At 52.6% G+C, this 12,599-nt stretch overlaps 6 protein-coding genes across 6 annotated transcripts; 3 read left to right on the forward strand and 3 right to left on the reverse strand.

The window, feature by feature from the left end:
* Positions 1-1,597: 1,597 nt before the first annotated feature.
* J4E93_006360 (uncharacterized protein) lies at positions 1,598-3,399 on the forward strand (the record flags this gene model as incomplete). The annotated part of the gene is made up of 3 exons (XM_049344275.1): positions 1,598-1,923; positions 1,990-2,650; positions 2,827-3,399. 3 exons carry the CDS (start codon positions 1,598-1,600, stop codon positions 3,397-3,399), a joined length of 1,560 nt encoding a protein of 519 aa, XP_049198710.1.
* A 317-nt stretch (positions 3,400-3,716) lies between these two features.
* On the reverse strand, positions 3,717-5,867 carry J4E93_006361 (uncharacterized protein; the record flags this gene model as incomplete). The annotated part of the gene is made up of 1 exon (XM_049344276.1): positions 3,717-5,867. The coding sequence occupies one exon, from the start codon at positions 5,865-5,867 to the stop codon at positions 3,717-3,719; it is 2,151 nt and encodes a 716-aa protein (XP_049198711.1).
* Positions 5,868-6,824: 957 nt separating this feature from the next.
* On the forward strand, positions 6,825-7,756 carry J4E93_006362 (uncharacterized protein; the record flags this gene model as incomplete). Its single annotated transcript, XM_049344277.1, has 4 exons — positions 6,825-6,963; positions 7,017-7,502; positions 7,556-7,605; positions 7,661-7,756. The coding sequence occupies 4 exons, from the start codon at positions 6,825-6,827 to the stop codon at positions 7,754-7,756; spliced, it is 771 nt and encodes a 256-aa protein (XP_049198712.1).
* Positions 7,757-7,966: 210 nt separating this feature from the next.
* J4E93_006363 (uncharacterized protein) lies at positions 7,967-8,936 on the reverse strand (the record flags this gene model as incomplete). Its single annotated transcript, XM_049344278.1, has 3 exons — positions 7,967-8,665; positions 8,715-8,841; positions 8,893-8,936. The coding sequence occupies 3 exons, from the start codon at positions 8,934-8,936 to the stop codon at positions 7,967-7,969; spliced, it is 870 nt and encodes a 289-aa protein (XP_049198713.1).
* Positions 8,937-9,371: 435 nt separating this feature from the next.
* On the reverse strand, positions 9,372-10,850 carry BNA52 (Kynureninase 2; the record flags this gene model as incomplete). The annotated part of the gene is made up of 1 exon (XM_049344279.1): positions 9,372-10,850. The coding sequence occupies one exon, from the start codon at positions 10,848-10,850 to the stop codon at positions 9,372-9,374; it is 1,479 nt and encodes a 492-aa protein (XP_049198714.1).
* Positions 10,851-11,219: 369 nt separating this feature from the next.
* J4E93_006365 (uncharacterized protein) lies at positions 11,220-12,537 on the forward strand (the record flags this gene model as incomplete). The annotated part of the gene is made up of 2 exons (XM_049344280.1): positions 11,220-11,528; positions 11,587-12,537. 2 exons carry the CDS (start codon positions 11,220-11,222, stop codon positions 12,535-12,537), a joined length of 1,260 nt encoding a protein of 419 aa, XP_049198715.1.
* Positions 12,538-12,599: the final 62 nt, after the last annotated feature.

Consider the following 12,599-nt stretch of genomic DNA (forward strand, 5'->3'; position numbering starts at 1 on the left):
CACTCTAATGTTTTAATGGATCCATCTTCTACCCTCTGGGTACCGTAGGGAGTTTGCCATTACCAAAAGCATCCGGACAGATTTGTTTCCCTGGGACTTAAGCCATGGACCCATACCTCTCCCAGCCTGGCGGAGCAGCCCACAGGAGCATTTACTACCCGGATTTTCTTTGCTTTTGATCTTATGTACGTTAATTGGGAAATTGGGTTTCGTTTCTCATTCTCCTCACACGACTGGATCTTTGCTCTGCGGGATGCGGAACCAATTCCTGCCATGGATCTTCCAGCCTCTATCTGGACATGTATTCCGCTCATGGCTATCATTATCATGCAATTGCATCAATTCCCCGGATTCTGCTTTTCTTGCTATGTATATACCTACGACAAGGGCGTTGCTCCACGAAGTCGATGTTTACGAATGAACGGTTATCTGCCCATGCACAGCATGCGTAGAAGTAAACACCACTGTGCCCATCGCATTGCTTTGATCCCGCACTGGATTGCGGCTGGATGCTTCGCGTCCACTCACCTCACTGACATCTCCACACTGACGCTCAGTTCATCGTGCTCGACAAGCCCACCCTCTCGCTCCCTGGTGAAGTCATCACAATCTAGGTTGTTCTGCGCCACCGAGTCACTTCATGCAATTCGCCTCAATGGTACGATGACTAGCATGGGCGGTGGGTTGATCTCGCATTCTGCCTCTTCCCGCCGATCGGCACGATTATCACCACGCTACGGCAATCTTCTTGCGCCATTTTCACCTGCCCCACGTGACTATGCAGATCTCATGCCGACACCCGGACTGTGCCTGCCAATATTATGCTGTGCGTGCTGCACATGAGTACTACGAACTCCTGACAACTGTGGCATATTCATGTCCATTGAATTCTGAGTGCGTGTGGGGACAGATGAACACCTGCTTGCGTGCATTGCCGAGGTAGATCTTGCCACCACACCGACGTTGCACGATCTGCATATTTTAGATGCGCAGATCCCTAAACCTCTCAAGCTGAAAATCTGGAAAAAGGAAGCTATTCAAAGTTTGACGACCTCACGAGCTTCGCCTCCTGACGCCACAAGCTCAAGCCGATGATGCAGCGTGCAAAATCTCGCGAGCTAGCTATCATCTTAGCAGGTGAAGCGGCTCGGCCCATTCTAGAACCACATCGCAAAACCACCCTGAAGCTAATTGCATAGTTCCTACGGGATTATCTACTTCCACGACGATCCTCTTGCTATCGCTATAAGGTTTTCAACTTGTAGCCGTGCTATCTAGTCACCTCCTCGGAGCATGTGGTCACCACGTGTTCTCACGAGTCATGATGTCGCTTTCCACGTCGGTGACCAGATCCGAAGTTTCCTCCGCTTGGCCAAACAATTATCCGGGCCTAACACCTCCGCAATTGAACATCAACGCCGAAGGGCACCGTTATCTCGCAGTAGCAAATGCCGAACCCCTCGGCTTCTATCAGCGATAGCGGAGATACTCCCGCAATGTCGAGCTTGGCCCGTCGTCACAAACAGACTACATCATGGGCGCCGCCATGTTGGGTTGCAAACCTTCTACGTACCTCTAGCTCTTCACGACACACACCATGATAGCGTTCCCAAAGCTGTGGGTGGCTTCGACGCTGCTGGCCCAACAGGTGTTTGCAGGCCGTAATTTACTGCCGCGTAATGATACGGAAACGTATGCGACGGGTTTATTGCATGAGTCGATGGACTGGATGGACATGTACTATGACACCGAAAGAGGCTATCTTTTCAGCTTGGACGCGGCTGCCCTGACGCATGACACAAGGTCGAGCGTCTGGTATGCAGCTGGCTTGCTGGCGCGGAATGAAGCCGATGATGTGGAGCAGGCAGTACGTATCGTGAAGAACATCATTGGAGGGCAGTTCAAGAACGAGAGTGAGCAGTGGTGAGTTTGGTAGACCAAGAAGACCTCCTGGTGCTTCTGTAGCTACTCTTGCTGACATAACCCGAGGTACGGCGACTATCAAATCTATCCAGAAGAGCCGACTGTGGGTACGGAACAGTACCCAGCTGTGATATACAACTCATGGGACCCTAATTGGCGTGGCTTCGTCGGCACAACGTTTGTGGTTATGCTAGAAGAATTCCCGCATCTCCTTCCTCAAGATGTTCAAGATTACATACTGGAGAGTCTGTTCAACACCACGATTGGAGACAGCTACCGTGTCGGCGGCGTCGACGATGATAACCTCTACCCGGCCTACAGTAACCCCTCCATCATGCGCGCCTTTGTATCCGGATACGTCGGTCGCCGCGCAAACGACTCCAACATGACGACTGCAGGCGAAGCCTACGCGAAAGAGGTCATTGATCTATTCGTCCGCGACAACACGCTTTCCGAGTTCAACTCTGGAACTTACGCTGGTGTTTCACTGTTTGCGCTCACGCTCTGGGCGAAGTATATGCCGGGTGATAGCATAATGGGCGAGTATGGACCCAAGATGATTCGCGACACATGGTCGGTACTGGGTGAGCTGTATCATGCGGATTTGAAGAACGTAGCTGGGCCCTGGGATCGCGCGTATGGGTTTGATATGAATCGGTATTTGAGTATTCTGGCGCTGCATATGTGGACGATTGTGGGTAAGGAGATGGCGCCTATTAACAAGAAGGTATGTACTGTTCTCTTTCGAAAGACACTATGGATGGCTGCAGTTCGTGTTGCAGTATACATTATTTCAGCAAGTGTTTACTTGCCAGACCATCGCAGTATATATACTGCAAACTGCAACACGAATTCTAGCCATCCCCAGCGAGGTTCGACGCAAAGCTAACAATTCGAACATAGCCATATGCCATGGGCCACAAGAACGACTTCGCAATCGGCCCCCTCGTCGCCATCCTAGCACCCTACCACAACACGCTAGTCCCCAACACCACTCTCTCCTCCCTCTCTTCCTTCCCCGGTACCCACACCGTCAAAACCTCCGCCTTCTCCCCTCCCTACGACACCTACCCACGCAACATAACCGCCTACCTCAGCCCCAACCTAACCATTGGCGCGGAATCCTTCTCTGAAAACATCGTCGGCGGCCCGTCTATCAACAAGAACTCGTTCAACCCTGCGGTCGTGCAGTGGAAGAGGCAGGATGGGAGTGTGGGTTGGATGAGTCTATATGCGCAGACTATGGCGCTGGATGTTGTTGTGGAAGAAGGGAGGCTGGTGCTTGAGTACCCGATGGGGAATTCGTCGAGTGCTTTTTCCTTCTTGGTTGGCACGAATGGGTGGGGTGGGAAGAGGGATGTGAGGGGTTGGGGGGATGTGGAGGGTGTTGATGTTGTGGTGGAGGGGTCTGTGGGGTTGGAGCCGGAGGTTACGTTCAACGGACTTGTTGGAGGAGCGGGCGAGGTTTTCAAGTAAGTTCTCCGAAGATCTTTGTGTGTGGGAGTATGCTAACGTGTTGCAGTGACTTTGAGTTTTGGAACTTTACGTATAGGATGCCAGAGGGGAGCGGGGAGGTGCCGCGGGTCCAGTTGGACTTTGACGTCGTGTGGTGAAGTGAAGGATCGTAAACGTCAGACTACATACGTCCCCGATCTTGGCAGCATGTACTATTTCAGAGGCAGATCAAGTGAGCGCATCTATTTCACGAATGCATCCAAGGCTCAAGAAGAAGCATTCACTTCCAAACAACGTGACTTCATTCAAACATTGACTCGTCGTAACACTCAACATGATCAACTCCCTCTTCCAAAGAACAGCTTGGCCTGCCCTTTCTCTACCCCGTCTCCTCTCCCAGCACTGTTTCCCGGTGGCCGTCCCCGCCCTCTGGAAGGTTTCGAACCACTAGCACCTTTTCTTGCAGGGGCCGGCGCAGGATTTCTTTCTTCTTGCCGCATTTCCTTGGATAGATCGAGGGCAAAGTGGTAGTCTTCGTGTTCGGCTTTCTCGGCCGGGGGGAGGTGGAGATTACAGCGTGAGCAAAAGTAAGTTTCTACAGGTCTCTGCGGTACGGATGGTCTGGCACGAGGAACTGGTGTTACTGGGTCGTGATGCTGTTGTGGTGGGGAATGTGACGCGGGCTGGGGTTGAGCCGAGGGAGGTGTGTCCGGTGGATACAAGTCCATGCCTGAACTGTGGCGGTCTAAAGGCGGTGTCGATGCTCGCTGTACATCATCGTCTTGTTGTACCTGAAAAGGATCGAGATCCTCCCCTGTTGCTTCCGCTTCATCTCCACTCTCATCCTTTGTAGATTCGCTATGTGCTTTCCACAACACAGCTCTCGCAGCATCGAAGTCGCTTTTCTTTTCGTCTCTCGGACCGAAGAAATTGGCAATGTTGCCTTTTGTCCTTCTCCGCTTTGTAGGTGGCTCGCCTCCACCGATGGTAGCTCTGCCACTTGACATCATGGCCTTTGCTTCCTCGCCTCGAACGAGGAAGCCGCCAATCCCCTTGTTGTTCGTGATGCCGTCTTCGAAACCTCCGACGCTCAAAGAAAGATTGGCGCAAGGCCACGCTCTTCCATCGACAACGACTTGAGCTAAAAGATTCTTGGCAAGGTCGAACAAGATGGTTTCTGACAGTGGTTTGCCCTGGGGTATCGGTGCTTGTCGACTTCGTGTCTGTGCGCCTTGACGATGATGCAAGTTGATGCTCTTGGGTCTTCTCTTGTTCTCCAGCACACCCTCTTCCACGCACCGTGAGAAGATGTCCGCCACGAAGATGCGTAGCCACCTTACACCCTGCTCGAACGAGTTGATGGCCGGTCTGAAGGATTTGGCCGAAAGCATACTCTTGATCTGTGTACGCGGGTTGACCTCGCTGCTGTCTTCGCCTCTAATGATGGAGTATATCCAACTGCCGGTGTCGTCGCCTAGCTTTTTCAACTGGTCCAATGGCTGTTCCACAAGGTCTTTCACTTTGTCTGTCCCGAACATGGCGACTACTTCGTCTCCCAGTTTGCCTCCCAGCATGCGAATTTTGGTAAACTTCATGTCGGACAGAAAGTGCTTGACAGCGCGATTCCGTATAACGGTTTGTTGATTTGGCTTCTTGTATCCTGAACCTAGTTTCGACAGCATCTTGTTCCTTGCGACGCCTCCCGAGCAGGTGTAGCCCAACGTGTCCTTGATATGTCTCCTCACATCTCTTACGATCTCGGATGCGATGACCATACACACATCGTCCCAGTCTGGGTCTCTGTCTTCTCCATCTTCCTCGCCTGTCTCGACGAGCGCATCGGCCGCCCAGTCCAGCACGGTTGTAGGCACCTTCGGCAGTGGCTCCGTCGGATCGTCGTACGGCGCGGGGCCTCTCAACTCGGGGTATCTCTCGAGCAATATGGTATGCACCTGCGCACTCAGATCCATGAAGACCTCGTCGATACTCGCCTTCTCGACGCGCTGTTCTTTCTCAGGCAGAGTCTCCTTGATACATTTCAGGATCTTGCGACTCTCCATGCGATACGGGTCTAGGCTGACTTTGTGCGTCGCCATGTCCTTGAAGCTGTTCTCATGATATGCCCATGTCTCGTCTCCCTCCTGCCACGTCGCAACGTGTTGCAGTATAAGATCCGGGCATTGCTTCAACGCTTCGGTCGATGTGACGTGTCGGCTGAGTCCGAATGCGCGCGCGGGGTAGTTGATGGCGATCAGGCCCTGCCATTGTTGTACGGCGAGCGGTTTGGAGGGGTCGATGCCGAGGCGGACGGTTTCGCACTGCGCGTAAAATGCATCGAGGTCGACGTGTGCGATCACGCGGAGGGGCGTTTGCGGGCTGTACGTCTTAAGCTGGTGTAGCTGTTTATACGTAAACTTCGACTTGGGGATGCGACGTGGAGAGGTGATGGAGAACTGCGACGAATGAAAGTCCGGCGATGGTGACGACATGCCGAGTGACGGCTCATATCAGAGATTGGGTCGCGTTGGAGGAGGGCGCAATAGAGTCTGCGAGGGTACTAGCCGTGTTGCATAGTGGAACTGAAGAATGCGATGCAGACGCGACACCTGGAAGGCGCGTGTTCCCGCGGTCCCGTGCATGCGCGTCATTCATCCCCGAGATCGCGCTAACCAGATCGGATTCGCTGTTCGATCAACACCATGTCTGCAACCATCAATCAATCTCACCACAAGAATTGTGCTACCACTGGATATGAAACTACGCTGTCGCAATTCAAGGCAAAATCCATGATGGAATATCGACAGCTAAAGTCTATGTCACGGCACGCTCGTGGGATTCTGACATTTTCCGCTGGAGCATGACATTAGCATCATGCAATTCCCAGTGAACACTCAACATTTAGAGGAGCGTGTTGTGACTTCAGCTGTCCAAATTCGAACAGCTGGATGATACGACTGTGCAAATGCGCTGCCTTGACAGTCGAAGAAGATGCATCCCGTAGACGGTAGACGTATATGAACAGGCGAAATATCGCGGATGATCTAAGTCTGACGCGTACCTGAAGATCAAGCCACGGCGTGCTCCAGAGCAGGGTCATATTTCGGTGATTGGCCGCGGAGCCACATTTCGAAAGATAGCAGCCGCAAACCAGCGTGCAGCATGCAAGCACACGCACGCCACATTGCAATCACTGTGACAATACAGAAATGACCCGACAGTCTCAGACGTGGCAAACAAATCCATGAATCTTTTTAGAGTTGCAGCACTGCCATACCAAGGCTCTTGACATAGTCATTGACGTCATGGTGAGCCCTTGATCCAATAGGAACATGCGGCTCAAGCCTCGCGACTACAGCAGGGCGAATACCTAGGGCGTTGCTTTTAATCCAACTGTACTTTGTCTTGTACGGCTTCCTCTGATTCCCATACACACAGTTGCCGTAATCATGATCGCAAAGATGGAAGAGGCTAATGGACATGCGGAGTCTGGTGGAGACGTACCAGTCTATGCAATCGACAATGTACCCATTACCCAAGAGAGGAAACCATACATCCAAGGGAAGAAGTCAAACCTACCACACGCAGGTACGTACCACGGCGCGCACGCTACTACTACGTCGTCTGCTAACCCTCAATAGCGGTCGCACGTGCAAACCTCGCTCCGTCAGAGGAGACACCTCAAGGCAGCACGCAAGACGACTGGGCAAAGAAGCACTCGCACCAAACCGTACTGCAACAACACTGCGACTTCTTTGACCGCGACCACGATGGTATTCTGTGGCCGCAAGACACCTTTGTCGGCTTCTACCGCCTAGGCTGCGGACTCTTCTTCTCCGCCTTCGCCGTACTGGTCATCCACATCAACTTCTCGTATCCCACGTGCTCGGGATGGCTTCCGGACCCCTACTTCCGTCTCTTTCTAAACAATGTGCATAGAGCGCGACACGGTAGTGATACAGGCACTTACGACACCGAGGGGCGGTTTATACCGTCGAAATTCGAAGAGATTTTTACGAAGTACGCGGAGGGACGGGATTATCTGACTGTGGGTGATCTGGTGAATGTGTTGAAGGGGCAGAGGAATATCAACGATCCTATCGGGATGTGTGGATTTATCTTTGAGTGTAAGCACTATTGTTCTCGACAAGTATGAGGGGGAAATGCTAATGTCAAGTAGGGACTGCAACGTATATCACGCTCTGGCCCGAAGACGGTCGGATGATGAAGGTACGCGATATGATAGAACCCATTTTGAGTTGCTGTTGATGCTGACAATATCAAGGAGGACATTCGCGCGGTATACGATGGCAGTATTTTCCAGAGGATCGCCGATAAGCGTGAGAGAAAGATGGAGATGCAGAAGAAGAAGAGCCAATAATGAGCGTCGGCCTCTCCGATAGATCCATAGAGAGGGTCAGTGCATCTGCACAGCACGACTTCGAAAAACGTATGATCAAAGATCAAAAACCCGTTGTTGAACATGTGGCGCTGTCCTGGAGTGTGTAATAGTACCGCTACTAAAGTGTCCAGTCTCACCAACCCGCGCCCAGACATCTGTGGTCCCGAAAGACCGGCCGAACCAAGGCGATCACTGCCACCCAGATTCTATCTTGGCCTTGAGCAGCCCATAGGACAGACTGCTGAACTCTTTCAACAGAGATTCAATCTCTGGTTTCTTCACTAATTCCTTCATGTGACTCGCGATCGTACTAGCGACTACGTTGCGCAGGCCTTTGTCTTCATCGGGCGTAGTCGAGAAGACATAGTGGGCGGCGATGGGAAACTTCGCGCAGTCCCAGCCCTGCCTGCACGCCCTGCGGAATTTCTCGATAACCAAATCTTTTAGTCCTGGCACATCGTATTTGTCGGCGATCTCGTACATCTTAGCATGGACGAGAAGCTGATCGGACGTGCCGGTGATGGTAGGTAGCTGGGATAATGTAGGAGGGAATGGTTTACATTCTCTGCACTGGAACCCGGAACATTTGAAGTTGCAAGCTCCCGTGTTCGTGAAAAGACTGGCTGCGCATGTATGGTGGGGACAGATGGTGGGCTTAAGGCAGTAACCGTTCAACAGCCAGCACGTATGGGGGAGTTCGTAAGTGTAGCAGACCCCCTGCGCGTTCCTTGTTAGGCGAGGACGTGTCGGGACGTTCGGCGGCTTTTCTATCGAGGTGTCGTGTTCTGGTAACTGTGGCTCATACTCGCTTTCGTAGATATACTGGATCAAGAGCTTGATGATTTCAGGCTCATCGTCGGCAAGTTTGATAACATTATCCTGGGTTTCCTAGAAGGCAGTCAGATTTTACTTCAGTTTATTTGCGTCGAACACGAACCTGTCCGCCAAACTCGAGTGCGCGAGCAAAGAAGCTAACGCGCTCGCAGACGACGATCTTGTGGACCTTGTACGTGTTGCTGCCGCAGGTGATGTTGAGATCTGAGTATGCGCCAGACTGGAGGAAGCTGGTAGTGGGTCAGTAAGTTCTCGACATGTTGAATAACGTGAAATTATACCCTTTGAGTGAAGCCAAAGCCTTATCCTGAGGGAACAGCGCCATCTTTGTCGTTGAGCGTGGTTGTGATACTGAGCGAGGTGAGTAAATTGGATCACAGTAATTTGGTTCTTCATTGGGAAGTCGCACCCGGCGCGACTTTCCTCCGGATACAGTCACGCATGGAGCGAAGGTGTAAAGTGAATCGTGGAAGGTACGCGTGTAGAATACAGCCTAGCGCAGGGTGCTTGTCGCGCGCACGTGGAGGACGAGTCTAACACCAAACCCAACAGACCCCAAAGGGGATTTACGTGTCTAGCTTTTCAGTCAGTCAGTTGCTGACACTGATGTACGCATAAATTCATGCGGTCATCGAGCTGAACACCAAATGGAAATCACTGTCGAAATTTCCCGAAATAACATTGAAGTAATGACGTGAACCCTCATAGATGCATTACCATCTGACGCTGCAAAAAGAACATCTAACTAATTATTACTCATCTACAACCTCGCCTCCACCGTCGTCCCTTGCGACTGTTGCTCCTGAGCCTGCCCTTGACCCTTCTCCCGTATCGCCTCCTCGAAGATCTGCATAAACCGCCAAACATCGCTGAAAGTGTTGTACATCGGTACTGGCGCAACACGAATGATGCCTGGTTTCCTCTTGTCGCAGACAACACCGTTCTCCACTAGCGCCGCGCTTGCATCGTCAAAGACATCCTCTGGCAGCAGCACACTCAGCTGCGCGCCGCGGAAGCGGGGATCTGTGGGTGTGATGATCTCGAAGGGGAATTTGCCGTCCTTGATGTTGCGCGCCGCGATCTGAGAGAGGAGGTGCTCAGCGTATGCGGTGAGGAGCAGAGACCGTGATCGCAGATCAGCCATGGAAGTCTTCTCGAAGACGCTGAGCGAGCCGGCTAAGCATGTGAGATCGACGATCGATGGGTTTGAGCATTGGAAACCCTGCGCGCCGGGTGTAGGAACGAACTTGTTGTCCATAAGGAAGCGGGATGACTTGTCGTGGCCGTACCAGCCCTTGAGTCCCTTGTAGTGGTCGTTGTTGCCGTGCTTCTCGTGGATGAAAGCACCAGCAATGGAACCGGCACCGGCGTTCATGTACTTGTACGTGCACCAGCAGGCAAAGTCGACATCCCAGTCGTGTAGCTTGAGCTCGGCGTTGCCTGCAGCGTGCGCTAGATCCCATCCGATGGTGATGTTGTGCTTCCGTGCGTGTGCGGTGATGGTGGGGATGTCGAGTAATTGGCCGCTGTAGTACTGGATACCAGGCAGCATAATGAGAGCCAGCTCATCGACGTTCTCGTCGATCAGCTTAAGGATGTTCTTGGTGGTCATGATGTATCCGTCATCCGGCTCGACCAATAGCATAGACTTCTTGGGGTCAAGACCGTGCCATTCTATTTGCGACTCGATCGCATACCAGTCGCTGGGGAATGGTCGCCACTCGCACATGATCTTGTGCTTCTTCTCTGTCGGCTTGTAGAATGCAGCCATCATCAAGTGCAGGTTGATGGTCAATGTGTTCATCGCGACGATTTCTGAAGGTGATGCGCCGACGATGTCAGCCATCTTCCTTGAGCAGCCGGCAGCCATGTCTTGGTACGGTGTGAGCGGCGAATCCTCGAGGGCGGTGAAATGGCCGCCGACAGCGATGGATCCCCATGTCTTCAGGTATGCGTTCAAGTGCTCGCCAACAGCTTTTGGTTGCAGACCCAAGGAGTTGCCGCAGAAGTAGATGGCCTCGTCGTCTGGTGTTGATGCAGGGTTGGCGGTTTGTGCGTCATCTTTCAGGGTTTTCCGCTTTAGCTGCGCTTTGCTCGGAACAACAAACTCGGGGCGGAACGTCTTGGGGATGTCTGCATGTTGGTCGAGCGAATGCGCAAAGTCTGCTGATTCGGCGTTTGTTGGCCACTGTGGCTTTTGCCCTTGGCGAAGCTGTTGGATTGCGGCAGATGCGTCCATTGTAGCGATGTGCTGTCGGTAAGGGTATGTCTTGGGGAACCAACGAGATACAATGTGATGTACGAAAATGAGGATGCAGATGAACAGACGGCGTCGGACTATATATGCATCACGATCTGGCACTTACGTCTCGAAGCAAGAGGCTTGAGGCTTGCATCAAACTAAGCTTGCACCTTCTTCATTGGGGTGTCGGACTCTCATCCGACATCGCTTCCGTCATTCCGAGCTCGGAAGGCTATCGGAACGCAACCGTGGGTGCGTGTGGATCTCGCTCTTCAGCGCAATAAAGCAGGAATTCGCCGCTACAAGGAAGGACGTACCCTCCCGATATTACTGTGCAACTTTACCGTCGCTACCTTTTCCGCCGCAATGAGCCCTCACAGGATCCCCGTCCTCCCATCACCCGATGCACTCCCTAATTACGGCATCTCAAAGAACGGATTCTTACCTGCCGAGCCACCCCTAAGACGCTTACTGCATGCCTACTATCAGCCATGGGAAAAGATCGTTGAACAACTTCCGAAACTCATAGAGACACAGCAAATACGGCAATGGGTCGATGAATTGCCGGTTCTCGATACGTCGCATCTCTCCAGCGAGGCAGAATGGCAGAGAGCACATTCGATGCTCGCCGTAATAGCGCAGGGCTATATATGGGCAGGTCCCGAGCCATCAGAGGTATGTTAGCATGAATTCGCACTACCATAGAGCCTCCAGTCGCTAACAAAAAAGCTAGCGTCTACCCCCAGCGATCGCTGTGCCATTCCTTAAGACTGCCGAGTATCTTGAGGTACACCCAGTGGCCACATATGCGGCTTTGAACCTATGGAACTGGACACCACTCAACGAAGACGCCGACCTGACGCAACCGGAGAACATGGTGGCACTACACACAGCAACGGGTACTGATGATGAGTCGTGGTTCTTCATCATTTCGAACGCCATGGAAGCGAGAGCAGGCCCATTGATCGAGGCCATGCTTGGCGCTATCGAAGCAGTCGAGACTGATGATGCCGCAACAATCATACACGCCCTGCAATACTTTCGACAAGGAATGCAACGCATTGGCCAGCTCCTGGAACGCATGGACGAGCGGTGTGACCCACAGATGTTCTACCACACCATCCGACCTTTCCTGGCTGGGAGCATGAACATGGCGAGTGCCGGACTACCAAACGGCGTTTTCTACGACGAGGGCAACGGGAAAGGTACATGGCGCGCGTACCGTGGTGGTTCCAACGGCCAGTCTTCGCTGCTGCAGTTCTTCGACGCGGTCCTCTCCGTCGACCATTCGAGGAGTGGCGGCTTTCACGCAGAGATGCGAGGGTACATGCCCGGACCCCATGCCCGCTTTCTTGACGACGTCCAAGCGATCGCAAACATCCGAAGCTACGTCGATAGCCATGCAGATAACGCTGAGCTTCTGACTGCCTTCAATGAAGCCGTCGCGGCGCTCAGCGGCTTCCGCGACAAACACATCGCGTTGGTGACGAGATACATCATCATACCGAGCCGGATGGGAAAACCAACTACCGGACCCAAGAGAAGGGATATCGCTTCCGCTTCGACAGAGCTGGCTACCGAGAAGCCAAAGACGCAAGAGTTGGTTGGGACAGGGGGTACCAAGCTGATACCGTTCCTGAGAACTTCAAGAGACGAGACTAGTGAAACCAAAGTCGTGCATTGAAGTGCCTTTCGAGAAATCTAGAAGACCAAAACTACTCGTGACTCCATCGCATCCATCTCGAC

The sequence above is a fragment of the Alternaria ventricosa genome (assembly GCF_023758065.1).
Source record: "Alternaria ventricosa strain BMP 2768 chromosome Unknown scaffold_10, whole genome shotgun sequence".
Taxonomy (NCBI): Eukaryota; Fungi; Ascomycota; class Dothideomycetes; order Pleosporales; family Pleosporaceae; genus Alternaria; species Alternaria ventricosa.